General features: G+C 38.4%; 1 protein-coding gene across 4 annotated transcripts in view; it reads left to right on the plus strand.

Moving 5' to 3' along the window:
- CBLN4 (cerebellin 4 precursor) overlaps nt 1-19496 on the plus strand; it is a 331585-nt gene that overhangs the window by 230420 nt on the left and 81669 nt on the right. For 2 of the 4 annotated variants that reach the window (XR_014236152.1, XR_014236153.1), the window contains exon 5: nt 5023-5145. Coding sequence is in view for 1 of the 4 variants with exons in the window: in XM_082362736.1 (XP_082218862.1) it covers nt 5023-5031 (9 nt within the window). In the remaining 3 variants the exon portion in view is untranslated. Of the gene's footprint in view, nt 1-5022; nt 6022-19496 lie in introns of those variants that run through there. The other 2 variants (XR_014236154.1, XM_082362736.1) reach the window with 2 other exon arrangements.

Consider the following 19496-nt stretch of genomic DNA (forward strand, 5'->3'; position numbering starts at 1 on the left):
ATTTGGTCCTGGGCTTTTGTTTGTTGGAAGATTTTTAATCACAGTTTCAATTTCAGTGCTTGTGATTGGTCTGTTCATATTTTCTATTTCTTCCTGGTTCAGTCTCGGAAGGTTGTGCATTTCTAAGAATCTGTCCATTTCTTCCAGGTTGTCCATTTTATTGGCATAGAGTTGCTTGTAGTAATCTCTCATTATCCTTTGTATTTCTGCAGTGTCAGCTGTTACTTTTCCTTTTTCATTTCTAATTCTATTGACTTGAGTCTTCTCCCTTTTTTTCTTGTTGAGTCTGGCTAATGGTTTATCAATTTTGTTTATCTTCTCAAAGAACCAGCTTTTAGTTTTATTGATCTTTGCTATCGTTTCCTTCATTTCTTTTTCATTTATTTCTGATCTGATCTTTATGATTTCTTTGCTTCCGCTAACTTTGGGGTTTTTTTGTTCTTCTTTCTCTAATTGCTTTAGGTGTAAGGTTAGGTTGTTTATTTGAGGTGTTTCTTGTTTCTTGAGGTAGGATGGTATTGCTATAGACTTCCCTCTTAGAACTGCTTTTGCTGCATCCCATAGGTTTTGGGTCGTCGTGTTTTCATTGTCATTTGTTTCTAGGTATTTTTTGATTTCCTCTTTGATTTCTTCAGTGATCTCTTGGTTATTAAGTAGTGTACTGTTTAGCCTCCATGTGTTTGTATTTTTTACAGATTTCTTCCTGTAATTGATACCTAGTCTCATAGTGTTGTGGTCAGAAAAGATACTTGATACAATTTCTGTTTTCTTTAATTTACCAAGGCTTGATTTGTGACCCAAGTTATGATCTATCCTGGAGAATGTTCCATGAGCACTGGAGAAGAAAGTGTTTTCTGTTGTTTTTGGATGGAATGTCCTATAAATATCAATTAAGTCCATCTTGTTTAATGTGTCATTTTAAGCTTGTGTTTCCTTATTTATTTTCATTTTGGATTATCTGTCCATTGGTGAAAGTGGGGTGTTATAGTCCCCTACTATGACTGTGTTACTGCTAATCAAGGGATCGATCCTCTGTGCGGGAATCTCTCCGCTTTGCCCTCCTCACCCCTGTTGCTGCGCTCTCCTCCGTGGCTCCGAAGCTTCCCCCCACTGCCACCCGCAGTCTCCGCCCGCGAAGGGGCTTCCTAGTGTGTGGAAACCTTTCCTCCTTCACGGCTCCCTCCCACTGGTGCAGGTCCCGTCCCTATTTTTTTGTCTCTGTTCTTTTTTCTTTTGCCCTACCTTGGTACGTGGGGAGTTTCTTGCCTTTTGGGAGGTCTGAGTTCTTCTGCCAGCGTTCAGTAGGTGTTCTGTAGGAGTTGTTCTACATGTAGATGTATTTCTGATGTATTTGTGGGGAGGAAGGTGATCTCCACGTCTTACTCTTCCGCCCTCTTGAAGCTCCTCCCAAAATCAAAATTTTAAAGAAAGATTGGGTCAGGAGTAATGTTAAGGTGAGCCATGAGTTAAAAGGAATCAATAATACTAATCCTGTGTTTTTTAAAAAATATTTTGTTCATCCTGGATGTTTTGGTATTAATTGTGATTTTAAAAAAATATTGCATTATAATATGATTTATCTGGATAACTGAATGTTTTGGCATTCCCTCTCCCACCCTTAGATTTTGTGTCTGATGCTTGTACCTCTCTCCTCCCATGTTAGTCTCTTCCCTGAAAGAGAGGCTCATCCATTCCTCTTCACATCGTGTTCAGGAAACTTACATGTGCTCCAGAGGGATGGGGTCCACCTGAGCCTGGGGTTGTGTGAGAGCACATGGCCAAGGGCAGTGAGGGAACTCAGGAGCTGTGTTTTGTCTAAAATTGATCTCAGAGCCCCCAGGGAGCTCTGTGTTCTTTCCAGGCCTCAGGCTTGCTAACTTTGAAAGCAAGCAGTCCACGGGGGGGCAGCCACGGAAGAATCTCCTTCTGGGGGCCATTAAAGGAAAGCTGATAAGTAGAGAGAGACTGCAGGATGAGGAATCTGCTGATAGACACTTCATTGGGACGTGCATGTAAGTGTTAGGATTCCATGTGTTTTAGTTTTTACTACCATCTCAAAAGTCAGTGGATTCTGTAAGCCACGGGGTGGCAGTTTTTTTCAGTAAAGGGCCAGATAGGAAATATTTTAGGCCTACAGACTGTACAGTCTGTCACAACTACTCAGCTCTGCCATTACAGTGTGAAAGCGGCCATAGGCATTACATGGATGGGCATGATGGTATTCTAATAGGACTTAGGACTTCATCTAGGGACACTAAAATTTGCATTTCATGTGATTTTCGTGTTTGCAAAATATTCTTCTTCTTTTGCTTGTTTGTTCGACCATTAAAAAAAAAAGCCACTCAGAGTTAGCTCTGAGACAATCCAAGAATGTCTTTCAGCAAAGTGTTTCAAAGAATCTTCTGGAAGGTAATGTAAAAATGTGTTTAGTTTCTAAGATAAGTCACAATTTTTACATAGAGATTGAGAGGGAGGGGATTGAAGAGAACCACAGATTTGTTGTTCTAAATAGCTAAGTTGCATTAGGTACTCCCGCTATATGCTTTAACATTTCATAATTATTTGTGTTGAGCATTTAAATTGCCTGTAGTTATGTCTCTTTTCTCGTCTGGACTGACAGTTCTGTGAGGGCTAAGGTTCTGTGTGTCTTGTGCCCTTGACTGCCAAGACAAATTTGGCAAAAAGCAGGATTACAATGAATGTTTGATGAATACATAAACACATATTTACATCCCAAGAAAAATAGCAGAATATTTCCGTATTTCAGGCTCACCACAAATACTATGTTTGTCAATACAAACATACTTTTGCAGAGATTTATGAAGACATTAATCCACTAGGAAAAATAACATTGTTTCATTCTCCAGAGGCAAGATAGTCTAACATCAGCAGACAGTAGTAAAATACTCTTTTGTCTAAGTTATTAACTACCCACCATAAAATCAAAAATCAAAAGAAGACTTAAAGCACTTCCCTGGTGGTGCAGTGGTTAAGAATCCGCCTGCCAATGCAGGGGACACAGGTTCAAGCCCTGGTGCAGGAAGATCCCACGTGCCAAGGGGCAACTAAGCCTGTGTGCCACAACTACTGAGCCCGCGTGCCACAACTACTGAAGCCTACGCACCTAGAGCCCGTGCTCCACAACAAGAGAAGCCACCGCAATGAGAAGCCTGCACACCACAACAAAGAGTAGCCCCTGCTCGCCGCAACTAGAGAAAGCCCGCGCACAGCAAGGAAGACCCAATGCAGCCATAAATTAATTAATTAATTAATTAATTAATTAAAAAGTAAGACTTATATGGTTATATCTTGGTTTTAAATGGATAAAATAAAGTATTTCCTTACTTTCAAAATAAACCAGGAATCTCAAAGTATCGAAATGTACCAATGGGCTGGTTTTGGACAGGAATCAGTCAGTCTTTGTTAACATAAGGAAATGTCCTGGGTCTGGTAATTCAATTTTAAGACTGATGCTATTCAATTATTTAGTAATAAATAAATCCTCCTAGAGCAGCGTTACACAAGCACTGTGCTTTTTTTAAAATAGTGTTGGGGGGAGGTGAGATGGCAACATATTGATCAGATGAGACTGTGGGTGGCTGATAAATTTCTGCAAATGCCAGAGTATGGCCAACAACACTGCATGCCTCTTAGAAATGATTCTAGTATTTCATCTATACGTTAAAAGCTAAATTGCACAGCACTGGCATCTTTTCAGTGCAAAAGCCATCTCAGGGGATCCTCATTCCCTCTCAGGTAAAGTTCTAAGGTCGGTACCTAAGGCAGAAATCATCTGCAGGGTGAGCTATCTGTGAAAATCTCTTAGGGAGGCATCCTATTGGAAACTGACATACAGTAGGTCAGTGATTCGATCTGGCTACTTTTGCTCTTGGGTAGGAAGAGATCTCTGTTTTTCTGGGTAAGTACCACATGAAGTAGTTGGCTTGTGTTTTTAGGCAGTGCTGTGAAAAAGGGAGTTCTGCATCTTTAAGCCCCAGCGAGTCTGATGGTTATACCACGAAAGGCGGTTGAGAAGGGAGATGGAGGAAGAAATAGCGAATCTGTGTTTCCCACATCACTCTCACGCTGGAATGATTTGCTCGTTGGTTGCGTGGAGGGGGCAGTTGCTTGCGCTGTTGCAGGCATAGCTGACGCCCTGTGAATTGACCTCCACTCAGCCATCTCGCTGGATTAAGTAACTCCCCTGCTCCGTCTGTAAAGCGTACTGACTCCTTCTGCCTCCGTGCTGAAGACACTTGGCTAGTGGGCTCATCTCTAGCTCTCCTGGACACTTCTCTTAAGCTCTGTGCTTAGCAAGTATTTGCTTTGTTGTCTTAAATCTGTTAATGGTAATTGTACTTGCTATTATCATTATACAGTTTAATTAAGTATTATATAAACTGATAAACTGTAAGTGTGAAAAGAAAATTGTCTCTATGAAAACTAAGTTGAATGCTTTGGGAAAAAAATGATAAAGGCAATTAGCTAAAAAATACTGTCAAATTACGTGTGAGGGAGACAAATGATAAGACAGTGAAAATATCATAAAAATCTAGTAGTCTGAACTCAAATTATATTAAAAGTCTTTTGAGGTCTTGCAGCATTTTCAAGAAACTGCCAGTGGTGAAATTAGAATGATATGTTATATTTCAAGTGAGGAAGAAAATGTGGAACTCCAATCAGCAGATCTACACTCAGGATTGTATTCTACATCAAAAAAATGGGAACATTGGAGATTTATATGTTTTAAAAGTGGAAATAAACTGGTTAGGACAGAGACTTTGCATTGTTCACTAGTATATATTCTTTAGTTCTTTCTTTAATCATAGAAACCCTGAATTCTAGCTGGGTCACACATCTCAACTAGAGAATAAATTGCTAAGGTGCCCTTGCAGCTCAGTATGGCTAAGCTCTGGCCAAGAGGGTGTGAGTTGAAGTGATGGGTCCCGTTTCTGTCATGCCTTTAAGAGGAACATTCATGCATTCACTTTTTTCTTCCCCTTCCTATTGTCTGGGACACAGATGCAGTAGTGGGAGCCAGAGCTACTCCCTTGGACCTAGAGATGATGGCTGCCGTGTGCTGAGATGGACCTATCCCATCAGTCCTGGACCACCTCCGCCTCCTCTGCCGCTACCGTTTGGTAGGTGAGAAATCAACTTCTGTCTTCATTAATCCACTGTATTGTTGGAGTTTCTTTTTTATAACAGCATGGAATGTACCCTAAATAAACCACACTATTTAATAGCTTTAGATAAATATATACATATATACAACTTACATTTTTATATGTGGCTCATCAGATATTTATATTTGTGTAATTATATGTGTAATTATTTTCTGATTTTCACTTTAAATGACCTTTTCAATTAACCAAACAATCTACCAGTTCTGATATCAAGGCTTCTACTCTATTATTTTTCCTCTCCTTTTAAACTGGGCATAACAGTTGAGTTTGTATCAGTTAAAGGTGCTTTTGGTGAGAGCTGAATTTGATCTCTTTAGCATAGGATTGGCCAGCTTGCATTTGTCAGCATATGTACCAGAAAAAGAAAGGGGCAACAGCTCAGAGATCATCCGCTGCACCCCTAAGAGTGGCCACTTTGGAGGACCCCACGGCCGCTGTTCATACTGGAGCTTATATGAATGGCACCCCCAGAGTTGAGCAGTGCACAGCCTGAGTAGCTGTAGATGGCGCTCCTGCTGATGCCTGCCCAAGGGGCTTTTCTCTCGAATGGACTTGAGGACACGGGGAGGAGGAAGGGTAAGCTAGGATGAAGAGAGAGAGTAACACTGACATATCTACACTACCAAGTGTAAAATAGATAGCTAGTGGGAAGCAGCTGCATAGCACAGGGAGATCAGCTCGGTGCTTGGTGACCACCTAGAGGGGTGGGATAGGGAGGGTGGGAGGGAGACGCAAGAGGGTGTGGATGTGGGGATATGTGTATATGTATAGCTGATTCACTTTGTGATACAGCAGAAACTAACACACCATTGCAAAGCAATTATACTCCAATAAAGATGTCAAAAAAAAAAAAAACCAAAACCACGTCATTAATCAACCACTGATACCTTGTGCTGGTGAGAATGTAGCAAAGCAGACACTCTCACACATCGTTGGTGAGAGTGAAAGTTGGTGAAGTGCTTGAGGAGAGCAGTGTCTATCCAAAACTAAACACTATATACGCTTTGAGAAAGATTATCTTCTCCTAGGAGGTTATTTAAGAAATTCTCATACATGTGGACGGAGAGACATGTTCAAGTGCGTCCGTTATAATAGTGGAGAAAAATCTAAATGTCCCTCTTCTGTTCCTTCATTCCTTTGTTATTTGAGCACAACTGAAATAGTGCAGATTATGGAAATTCAGGCTGGAAGAGACACACAATGACCCTGACGTCAGGGAGCATACCTTCCTGTGAGGTGTCAGATTAACAGCCACCAGATGCACAAACAAATATGTATCACAATGTCAAAAAGTGAATAAGGCCATGGAGACGTTATTTATGATTCTTTACGGAATGCTATTAAGCCATTACAAAAGAATGACATATCATACCGTATGATATGTCATATCAGACATATACCAATGACTGATATGAAAAATTATCAAAAAATTTTCAGTTCTTTCCATGAAAAGAAATTGCATTGCAATACAGTGTGAGTCGTAAGATCACAACCATGTAACAGTATGTGTCTGTGGGCATATATATGACTCTAATTGTACAGAAAACATCTGAAAGCGTGTGCATCTGAATAGATAGTAGCTATATCTAGGGTGAGTGTCTAAGCGCCAGGCAAGGGCAAGTGTGCATATGTGGGGTGAGGTGGGGCAGTACGAACAAGGGGGGGTTTAATACTTTATTCTGCATCACTGTGTCTTCCACACTGAGACTATGTTCCCATTCTACTCCTGTGTTTAAAAAGAAGAAACCTACAACAACTAATCAATGCTTCTCTAAAGCTGATAAGGGAATAGGGCAATGGAGAAAGGTACTCTCCTGCCCTGATGCTAGGACTGTAAATCTGTCTAACCTTTCTAGAAAGCAATATCGACAGCTTTAAAAAGCTCAACTTTTTGAAGCAGCAGTTTCACATCAGGAAAAGCCTAGAGAAGTCACCCATGATGTGCAAAAGAAATTTAAATAGAAGAATGTCTATTTCAGGTTTGCTTACAGAAATTTAAAAAATGATGTCCAACACTAGGGAAATGACTAAATAAATTATGGCAATTCCCACATGATAAAATATTACACAATTCAAAATCTTCTTTTAGTGACTATGAACATATAAATGCTCACAATATGGCAATTTGTGGGAAAAATAGTAGAAAACAAAAACTGACCACATAGCATAATCCAATGTTGTAATAAAAATCATCTATGTATCTACCTATGCATTTATGCATCTATGTATGTATGTATCTATCTATCCGTTAATCCGTCCATTTACCTAACAAAAAACTGGAATGAAAACCAAAATTTTTAAAGTGATAGTATTAATGTATAATTGTGTTTTTTAAATTAATTTTGTAAAACTTTCCATGTGTCTGCAATGCAGAGGTATTACTTTTATGAACACACACACACACACACACACACACACACGCATAGCGATACTAGTTATCTTACTACAAATATCAAACACAAAGAGAAGCCATGTGTGGCAGCCGTTAGAGGAAAATGTGCTACTATGACAGTTACTATAAATTAGGTTGAACCATATGAAATTGCTCTGTTTGTAGGTAAAAATATTGGAAATTTTATATGGTTCAACATATTAGCTATAGTATATTCTGTAATCTAAATGAAATTAGTCAACCTCTTCAGACTCTCATTGTTTATTGCAAAGAGTCATTCTTTCTGGGAGACTTTGAGATGATGGTGGTAATGTGCTATGTCTTTGTGAGATGAGGGGTTTCGGCAATCGCACGGAGAAGGGCCCCAAGCTTGGTATTTTTACTGTACTGTCACTGCTGTAAAATTCTTAATAATTTTTGAACAGTGGGCCACATGTTTTCATTTGCACTGAGCCCCACCAATTCTATAGTGCTCCTAGATGGGAACATTCTTGAGACCAGTGGCCTGTGATTTCAAGTATGCATATAAAGAAGATAGTATTTTTGGAAACCCTAAGGGAGCAGTCAAATAAAATTGCTCTCATTTTCTAAGCCATAAACCTAGGCACATTAACACCAGCCTCTGTGTCATTGGGAACATCTCAGGGGATGCAGTAGGTGTCCATGTGTAGGAGGTAATGGAAGGCTTCACTGGGTTCTTCTAACTTAAAAAAAAAAAAGGTGATAAAGTTATATAACTCACCAGGGTCCAGATGGGCACATGGAGTCCTCATTATTGCATTCATAAGCTTTCCATATACCCATCAAGAAGAAAAGGCATTCTGTTGATACTTGCTTGCTTTTGCAATGAAACGGGCAGGAAATAAAACAGCTCCAGCTTGTGTGTCTCCCCCCAGTTACAGAAAACATGATGGCTGTTAGGTTGGGTTCCTGCCTCTTTAAAACTGTGCTCTCCACCTGGAACTAATACAATAAGTCAACTATACTTCAATTGAAAAAACAAAAGTCTGTGCTCTCCGCAGAATGTACTCAACTCCACTCCTGTTTCCTGCCAGAATGAGATCCTTACTTAATGCAGAAAAGAGGAAGATGCAGAGGACAGGACTTGTTTGTCAATCACACACTCCCAAACGCCTACACATCAGGTCATTGCATTTAACCCATCACATTTTTGAGGGGCTGTAGTTCTGTCTCTCACTCTAAAATAATAAAATTTACATAAGGAATATTTCTGGGATATACAGACCAGTCTTCAGTGAGTCCTTGCTTATAAGTTATTATCTTCATATCTTTTGTATAGATTTTCAAATCAAGTGATATTCTGCTGTCTAGTATATTCCAGTATGGAGTTTGTCTCTGAAAAAGTTCCGTCGTTTGGCCTGATATTTCCACACCTAAGAATATATCCCAGGTAAATAATTAGTGATACTCACAAACATCTAAGTATAAGAACACTCATGTCAGGATTGCTTAAAGTCCTTTTTAAAAATAATGCCCAGCAATAGGGAAGTGATTTTCTAAATTATGGTAATTCCATGTAATGGACAGTCGTACAGCCATTAGAAATCTTATTTATAAAAAATTGTTAATGACTTGAGGTGGAGTATAGCTCAACGTATTAATCTGCTTGTAGCCTGTGTATTTAACTACCCAAAAACCACACCAGAGGAAAAATAGCCAGAGAATCCAAAAGGCTAACAATGAGATAAAGCTGTGGATCCACGCTTGGAGGGCAGTTTTTCTTTTTTCAGAGGCCAGAGGAGGTCAAGTTGCAAGATGGCTAGGAGACTCAAATTCTGGAGAAGTTGGATGCCTGGGGAGACCATGTGTCCTAGAAATGGGAGGAAGAAGGAAAGGATACTCCATTGCGAGATGCAGGGAGAGGAGTGTAGACTCTGAGTTACTAGTACTAGTCATCACTTGAAGAGCCACTGTTGAACAGCCTTGTGTCTCAGGAGAGAGGATCAAGGAGATGGGCTGATTGGGAGGGGATGAGAAAGGGGAACCTTGCTATCCTGGACAAGGCAGAACTTGGTAGAACTAGTAGGAAATATCTACCATTATGGTGGCAGTGGATGAATCACATAGTAAAGACCTTTTTTTTCTTTTTTCTTTTTTTTACAATATGTGACCGTTCTGAGATTGATTCTTTCATTCAATAACTATTTCACAAGCATCTATTATTTGCCAGGCACCCTGCTGGGTACTGGCTGTACACTGTTGAACACGATAGGTTTCTGCCTTCAGGAAACTGTGCATGTTCATGAAGGAACACTCAGCAAACAGAACACAACAGGAGAGCAGGATGGTATTGCACTGGGGTCATGTTTTTCCTGATAGAAGTATAATGCCATTAATATGAATGGTTTCGTGAAGAATTTTGCGTTTTGCTGGTCCAGCACATAAGTCAGTCTTCAATAAATGCTTGGAGCGGGGAGTGATGGGTAGGTTCTGATTTGATTTCTTTCAAATATTGGTTTTGAAACTTAGGGAAAGGATTCTCTCATCAAGTGTCTGAGCGAGCGGGTCTCAGTGATGATATATTGATATCTGGTATGTTGAAGTTAGTTTTGAGATATATTACCAATAATTAGTAACTGATATAGAGTACCAAAGGTTTTTAAAATCATTTTAAAAATATAGTCAATCATATTGCAAATAAAATAATGACTTGGATCATGATACCTAGGGGAGGAAAGACTGGACTTACAACCAGAGAGCTGGAAATTGTCATGAAATTTACATCCAATTTTATCTCTGCCTCAGCTCACTGCGTTACTGATATGGTGCTTTAATTTGTCTGAAGTTTCTTTTTTTCCAAATGGATACGTCTATGAGAGTTAGTAGATTGCTTAATATTTATTTTGTGACTGGTAAAGCTTCATCTTGAAACCATTGTTTTTGCTTTAGTTTGTAAACAATTATCAATATAAAAGCTCCCATCAAGAAGCATTCATTTCCAGTTTTACTTACAGGCAGTATAAATTTTAAAATTATGGAGATCAAGCAAATCCATACAATGTTACGTGTCTGGCCTGAACTGAGACAGTCCACGTGCAAGATAATTACGGGTGGGGCTGTGGTGAATTTCCGGATGTGTGCCAGATTTGAAACAATTCATAAAGAAAGTTGTGTGCAGGAAAGAAATAACTTCTGGTCACTAGTGGCTCACCATCTCTTTGCTTAAATGCCACCGTCATCTATCCTGCTTTCAGTGCCTTCTCTTCTGTTGATATGGTTCTCATCATTGGATTTCTTTTAAAGCTTACTTTTTCCTAAAATATTTATGTACATCAACCATAATACATAACCGGTAATCTATATCAGAGGAATCTTTAGCCCTGTTATGGCAAAAGACTTGGAGGACATAAGGTAGAATTTTCCAGAAGGTAAGTGAGCCTAAGTTCACAGATGTTTCAATGACTCTTCAGTCTTCTTGAGCCTAGTCATCTCAAGGATTCAGCCTGATGTTTCCATTGGTGAAAACTTTTGATTGCCAGTGACAGACATTCTTATTCTAATTGACTTAAGCAGAAAAGAGAAAATCAGTTTTTAGTATATATAATGAAAACGTCCCAAATTAGATTTAGTTTTTAGGGAGCAAACAATGTTTGGGGGGCCAGGTCTCTCCAGTTTTGTCTGTGCTCCCTTCCGTGTTGATTTCATGCTAAGGTTCTACTAATGGCAAGACAGATGCCCAGAAGCCCTTAACCTACATGATTACAACTTTAAGCCCAGTGGAGAAGAATGTGTGCTTCTATTTCAATATTTTTCTCAATAACTTGTGCCTGAATCCCTGACTCAGGCTCTGCTTCTGTGGAATCCAACCTAAGAGAGCAAGGAAGGAAAAAACCCCAAACTGTGTCTGGGAGAGCAGGTTCTCATTGTATGATCTCAGATAGTAGAGGACGATGGTTTCCATGTTTTGAATGCTCAGACCGATGATGGATAAGGATTTCAGAATAATTTCTGCTGATCCCTGTCAGAACAAAGAAAACCTATAGAGCTTATTATTATTATTATTATTATTACACTATTATTTTACTCACTTTTCTTTTTCTTTTCCTTTTTCTTTTTTCTTTTTTCTTGGATGAAGACTCAAATCAAATTCACATGGCTATTTGTAAGACACTTACAATGTCAAAACATCCAAGCCCCTGCTTGGGTGACACTGGGATTCAATATTTTGGGGAAAGTGGAGGTCTGGATTTTAGGGACTCTGTAACTGCTGTTTGTTTTAAATGGGTCAGAGGTACTTTGGGTGAAAGCCTAAGGGTTAGTTAATGCTGTGTCCTTTGATATGACTCTACTAAAAAAAGACCAGAGTGAGTAGAAATTGTATGACTCAAAAGAATTCATCTAAATTTCATGTATTTTGGAGGTGACCTCTGTGAAGCTTTCTGGCTCGCTGATTTCACATTCCAAAGACCAGGAATGAAAGAGGAAGGGTTATAATTTAAGGCCATAGTATAAACACAGTTGATTGCAGAGAACAATAAATTGCCATTGGAAATCAATATATTACTTTGCAAAGCTTGTCTGGGGAGAATCATTCCATCTTCACAGACACAGTGAATGTTTGCTAGATTTATAGTTGTTTGCTGGGGGTTTATACAGCATCATATTTCCAATGGAATCCATAAGGAGAGGAAGCTTGGTTATTCAGCCTCCCTTTAGGGAGTACAAACTGCAGAGGAATCTCAGAGAAGAGGCATTGAGAGCTATAAAGGAGCGAGCTTTTCCTCGTGCAATTAATTGGCCAATTAAAGAAAAGATTCCTGGGATAGTTCATTTAACTGTTCACTTTTTAATGCTTTACTTTGCACATAGGGGCCCAAATTAGATAAGTTTATTTTATTAATGCAGATAATATTAAACATTTAGGCAGTCTTGCTATATGATGCGTAGTTGTATATATTTAAAGGGAAAATTTAACATGTATCAGGACATTGAAAATATAAAATATGTTGATTGTAGTCACAGAATGTACCAAACCCTAAATTATAGTTTACACAGAGCAGGAAAGTGGAATTTGAAGAGTTTGGATTGAGGCACCAACAGTTTGAAGGAGGCATCTACTAAACATTGAATTTTTTTCCCCTAAAATCCTTACTTAAAGGTATTGAGAACTTTAGATACATAGTAAAATCTGATTTAGTTACAATTCTCTAATATGGAGTTCATAATGATGTGATTTAGCTAGACTAACATTGGCTTGTGCCTTCTATTCAAAGAAAATTAGTTTTGCTGTGTAAAAGGATCTTGCCAGGGAGCATCTTACCTATTTATTAAAGTACTTGACAGCACAGAAATTGCATTTCATTGAAATTGTTTTATAATTTAGCTGGACCCCAATTAGTACAAAATTGTGACGTTTGACTATACTTCACTTTATGCCACAAGAACATCTAGTTCAGAGTTTAAATATAATATTCTTTTCTAATAAAATATTTTTATAAAGTTAGATCTTTTCCTCCTTTAAAGATCCTTCTTTTAATTATACCATAAATAATAATGGAATATCATCATTGTGTAATAAAACATTCATCTTCTGGATGAACCGCTCTGCTCTTATTATTTGTGTCCTGAAATAGAGTCATTTTATGAATTGAAATCATAAACTGTCTTAGCTCTAAGTATAAATTAAGCAGAGCCAATAAAATGTTAGCTGGCTATTTTCAAACGATACCATGAAGAAGCTTAGATGTTTCCAAAGTCCCATGTTAGACAAAATAATCAATGTCCAAGGGTCTTGTGTCAGGTGAATGCATAGCAAGGTGATTTCTAAGACAGATTTGAATAAAAACAAAAACATTCAAAGGGTAACTTTCCTGACCGAGACTATTTCCCCATCTGAATGCACAAAGCAGTGAGAACTGCTCCATCTGTAACTATCTCCATCCAGAGCATAAGACCCACTTTCAGGACAGGTGTCAGGGAAAACGGGGATTTTCTCATTATCCCAGGGACCTTGTCTGACCTAGCGTGACTTCTAATGAATAACCTAACGAGGCCTCTGAAACAATCCAGTCTCTAAGATCAGTCCAAGAAGATGCTCAGTCTCTGCGTGACCCACTTCTCCAAGTCCAGTCTCTAGAGCCAGAGAGTAGTTAAGGGAGGTTAAAGGGAAAAGTGCTTTATATTCTGTTTCTATTAAAAATGACCACGCATGTAAGGCGCATTGATTTTAATCAGCCTCCCACACGTTATGAGGACTTTGGAAACCCTAGCAAGTTCCAAAAGCTGTAAGTTTCCATTAGACACAGTATAACCTAGGGCCACCGTCTCAGAAGATATACTCACAATATTTAACAGTCCACACATTCTTCTGTTTATCTGCATCTCCCCCTTCAGCTTCAAATTACCGATCTGTAAGATAAGGTAACATTTGGTGACTTATTCACCAAATACTTATTGTTCTACATCAGTCATTGTGGGTAGGCATTGGAGATAGATATAGAAATTAATGTGATAGACAGAATTCTTGTTGTCGGAGACCTTATATTCCTGGGTGGGAGTGTACGGCAACAACAGACAAGTCTTTCAAAGAAAAGTTAAGAGCTATAAGTACTATAACAAACAAAGCAGGGTGAGGTGTTACATACAGTGAAGTGGTTGACATAGCAGCTGTTTTAGTTAAGAAATCAGAAGGCCTTTTTTTGTGTTTTAATATTCCACCTTTCAAAGTGTTTCATCAAAAGGCAGATATATTTTTGTAAAGTGGTGGTATAAGTCAGTGTTCTCCAGAGAATCAGAACCAACAGGATATAGATGTAGATACAGATATAAATGTAGATATAAGAGGAGATTTATGATAGCAGTTGGCTCTCATAAATGTGGTTATGGCGGCTAAGAGGCTCCACAATCTGCTGTCTGCAAGCTGGAGAACCAGGAAGGTCAGTGGTGTAATTCAGTCCAAGTCCGAAGTCCTGAGAGACAGTGGGCTACTGGTTTAAGTCTTGGGGTCTGAAGGTCCGAGAACAGGAGCTTCCGTGTCGAAGGACAGGAAAAGATGGGCATTCCAGCTCAAGGAGAGAGAGAGAATTCGCCCTTCCCTCACCTTTCTGTTCCATCCAGGCTCCCGATGGATTGGGTAATGCTGCTCACGTTGGTGAGAGTGGTTCTTTGCTCCATCTACCAGATCAAATGCTAATCATTTCCAAGCGCACATTCACAGACACACCCAGAGATAATGTTTTTCCAGGTCTCTGGGCATCCCTTAGGGCAATCAAGTTGACACTTAAAATGAACCATTACAATGGTATCAGAGTTCATCTTTATTTCAGCTTGTTAATTATATCAATGTCCTGCATATATGTGTATAAATGTTGGATATTTATGGTAATTTGGGAGACCCGTGGGTGTGAAGCCTGAATTTGTACAGTTTAGCTGTTCCCTTTGAAAAAGAATATGTCTCATCAGTTACATGTTAGAAGGGGAAGAATAGGTGCCTGACTTTGTAGTCAGACCTGTGGCGTGGAGTCCTTCTGTGAGAGGTGGGGTACCCACGACACACACATTACTATTGGAGGCTCCTATCTCCTTAAATCAGCAGAATTCTTGTTGATTTCAAAGGTGTTCTATGAAGATAAGGTTGCATACTGACTGATAGATCAGAGCCTAAGAGATTCCACATCAGCAGTCTTTCTCTTTAAATATGCACTTTTAACTTGCAAGTCTTTCAAACAATACGGTTGTCAATAATCTCCAATGTCCTAAAACTTATAGCACTTTGGGTTTGCAGTCTGGTAATGTTTTACATCCTGGATGCTACTACAAATCAAAAATCTTTATTATAGAGCCAAGTACTTACACAGAGCTCTCCTAGAAAAGGGGGAAAAAGGACAAATGCTTGTAGATAAATATTTGCACAATAAAAATGTTTTAATGAGAAAATCTTGCTGCAACAAGGATAGAATGGGTGCCCAACTTGGAACACGAAATCGAGTAACTTTCATCTCATTTGCCTGGTTTTTGATGAGATCTTCAAGTCTAGTTTGACCACAGTTAGATGAGACCTGAAAGTGGGGGAAATGGGTTCTGCTTATTACTCAGAATAGTGCCTTGCACTTAAGAGATGCTTAATGAGCCTGTGTTAAATTGCTACCTCCCCGATTTACGGGGGACACATGGTGTAGTCCTGAAAACAAGTGTTATTCTTCCAAGCGGGAGGAATTCACAAACATCCTGCTTTAACTATAGCTCATGTGTGTCGGGAATTATTAGCAAAATACATGGACATGCATGGAATATTGGTGCTGTTATTGGTGCTGTTATTTCTTATAACAGTGGTTCTTAACTCTATCCAAACCAATGTCAATTTTTATAACAAATATTTCATACTATATCTTTTACTCTTATGAAGTAAAGTAAAATTCATAGGTAATATGACCTACTTACCATATAATTTTAAAATATAATGTCCTAATCATAATATAAATGAGAAATAAGAGAAAACTACTGTGATTTATAGCAATAATAATATAATGTGTATTTTAATACAGGAACGTTTAGTCCTGACCATGCTAGAAGGCAAAATGTAGTTGTCAAATGTTTGCACTTAAGATATAAAATTGTCTATTTATACACATCTACACAACTAATGGAGGTATATTGTGTTGGTTGTTGCATCTGGAAAATGCTGAGGTTTTCCAAAACGATGAATGAATGACTCAGTAAAGTTATGAACCACAGTAAAAGCTTATATCAATTTACACAGACATTGTGCTTCTGGAAAATTGAGTGGTTAAAACTGTGAAAAAGATATCAGATTTGCATGTGAAGGGCATTACATTCTAGGCTCATGATATGAATGACGTAATATTAAAATATTATGTCCATTGCTACCTACATGGACATCCACGGGGACATTTCAAAGTCACTCAGAATACAAGAGCATCCTTTGTTCTTTGATACAGAGATGTCCAGTATCCCTGGACCCCATTTTCCAAATCATGGTCATGGCTACCCCATCCCCCATTCATTGTGACAACCATAGGAAAAGTCCCTTCATATTTCCAAAATGTTCCCTATGAGGCCATACTATGCCCATTGAGACCCACTGAATTATGTCACGAAGGCAAGACGGTGATTGTGAATCTCTCCTCTGGCTTATCATGTGATATCTTTTTGTCACTCTTTCCCAAGTTCCTGGTAATTTTTGAGATAGTAACACCACATGGCACTCTCGCCACCACTGACAATTGGTTGATGGCATAGTTTTCCTGTTCCCTAGTCATTTAAAATGGAAATGAATGGAAATAAAATGAACCCCATATGTTTAAAAATAGTTCTGGTTTACATTACTATATGACTGGAGAAAAATTATTGCTACACGGAGGGAACGATTAATCACATGGAAGACAAAGACAGATAAAAAGCAGGACTTTTTTCATCTTTAAATATGAAGAAAAAAATGTAACAGTAATGGAAATATGCAAAAAGGAGAAAAAGACAAATGATTGTTGGGTTCAACTAGTTTTGAATGTCTCAAAGCATTGAGAAATGGGAGCATAAATATAGTTTTGATAATTGTAATACTTCAGATTTTAAGCAAAGCTCAGAGAAAGTGGCTGGTAGGTTAAATTACTTCTATCCTTGGATGTTTGGGTTGTAATGTTAAGGATTTTAAGTAATTGGCTCATAAACTCAATTGACCATTAAACTGCAATTGACTAAAATATTAAAGCCATTTGGTGGGGGGGGGAAGCCTGAATTACAATTAACGTAGTGATTCGATTAAATTTCACAAATGCCTATTGAAGATCTAGCACATGTCAAACTCTGGGAAGAACTAGGATTTATTAACCACTTACCAGAAGCTACATATATGGTTTTCTACAGTTTTTTCAGTGACTCTCTACATAAGTATTTTATCCCCACTTTATAGATTAGAGCACTGGGGTTCAGCAAAGCTCAGAGAATGAATCCTAGAACCTAGAATTTGCATGTCCATCTATTTCATCCTTAGGGAGGAGGGTATATCATCCAGCTACTAGGTCCTAGGCTAGGAAAGGTGCATGCTCTATTTCCTTTATTCTTCAAAGAACCAAATGATAAAGGTGGCGGCTATTTCTCTAACTTTAAAGCTGAGTCAATGAAGGCTCAGAAAGTTAAGTGATTTGGTTCAGATCACACCACGAATGAACAGTGTAAGTCAGACATAAGGTTGGATTGATGTGAATTCAAAGGACTTGTTCTTTCCATCGTGGTCCCCTATGCTTAGTAGCACCATCTCACTTTTTCGTTTCTCTACTTGACATTATTCTTTACATTTTACTCTTGTGTGATCCTCATTAATTACAAAGATCGAAGCATAATTTTTTGTAATGTTAGAAAACACTTGTATTAGCTAAATTATCTAATTCCCCAAAGAAATCTTGGAAAATGTGTGTCATGGAAAAAGAGTAGCGTGGGGAACATGGAAAGCAGCGCCCTCCCCTGTTCATACTTGCTCATTATCGGCAAATTAAGGTTTCTGAGAAGCATCATAGTAAATACATGGTTTAACTTGGTTAATGTAGTTAACAAACTCATTGGTCTTTCCCAAACTTATTTGACCAGCGAATCCTACTCCCCACTAACGTCTGTTAAAATCCTCAGGATGTAATGTCTCATCTAAGACATTTGGGAACAAAAAAGATTGTCTAATTAGTTTTTGAGAGGCAAGGTAGTTTTTCACATAGTTAATCTGCCTTTTGCAAAATTGAAGGGAGTCCAAGGTTCGGCCTCTGCTTTGGGCACCTCCTTCTGTTCTCTGTTTTTGAAAGCCCTGGCCTAGACTTCATTCACAATCTTTTCTAGTCAACATTAATTTGTGAGTATTCAGAAATAGGGTACGGATAGTATTCAAGAATTCAGGTGGCCCAAAAGACACCCAAATGGGATGCATGTTCCATTTGAGTGAGAAATGCAGTGATCTTTAATGTCAGATAAAAGCCAAGGATTATCACTCATTTTTGTTAAGCAAAAATACAACGTGAGAAGAATATCATCTTTAATTATTTCATTTCGTCCCAAGGATAGATTCAAGTGATGCAAATCCGAAAAAAAAAAAGTTCACTTGGGTGAGATTAAAATCTTTTGGCTTACACGTGCTAAGAAAATCCTGATTTCACCATATAATATAGAGCGTTCTATTCTGTATCTTCACAGTATCTTCATAATTGATCCTGAGAAGGCTGTTGCCTGCGAACCTTCTCTCTTTCTTTCTCTCTGTGGCCTGGATCTGCAATCTATACAAGCTCCCTGTGCTACACCTAAGAATGCTTCCATTTGACAGCTGTGGTTAATAGGCTTTATTTTTAAACTGAAGAAGTTAGCATACAAAAGAGATTTCAGAAATTTCTGACCACCTAATGAACGACACTGGAATCCCTGAAAGGTTATTGATGAAAAAGTTGCCTCTGATTAGATATTTGAATACAGAATTTTAACTGAACCTTATACTCTTTATTTGAAGGTGTAAGGGGTGAATGCAATATTAGCATACAAGGAGCTTGTATCTGACAGAAAGTAATAAATAATAAATGTGAAAGAACTTGAAAGTGAATTTGCATTTATAAGGGCTATTCAATGTGATGAGCCATTATTATCATTCTTATTATGAGAAGCCCACATTTCCAATTTTGGGATTTATATGTTTTCAACAACTAATTTTTTTTCTTTCAGAATCTACACAGCATAGGTACAATATAATGAGGAGGCATTTGAAAACTTCCCATGGAAGGAAGCTGTTTCATATGACATTTACAAAACTTCACAAGCCTTTAACTACAATCAAACTAGTAACACACACACACACACACACACACACACACACACTTTTAACTTTCCCCTCTTCAATATCTTAAGTTTGTTCAACAGACGCTTAATGACTGCATGTCCTGTGTGCTGGAGATACACATATGACTGAGCAC

This window comes from Balaenoptera borealis (assembly GCF_965194805.1).
Source record: "Balaenoptera borealis genome assembly, chromosome: 16".
Classification (NCBI taxonomy): Eukaryota; Metazoa; Chordata; class Mammalia; order Artiodactyla; family Balaenopteridae; genus Balaenoptera; species Balaenoptera borealis.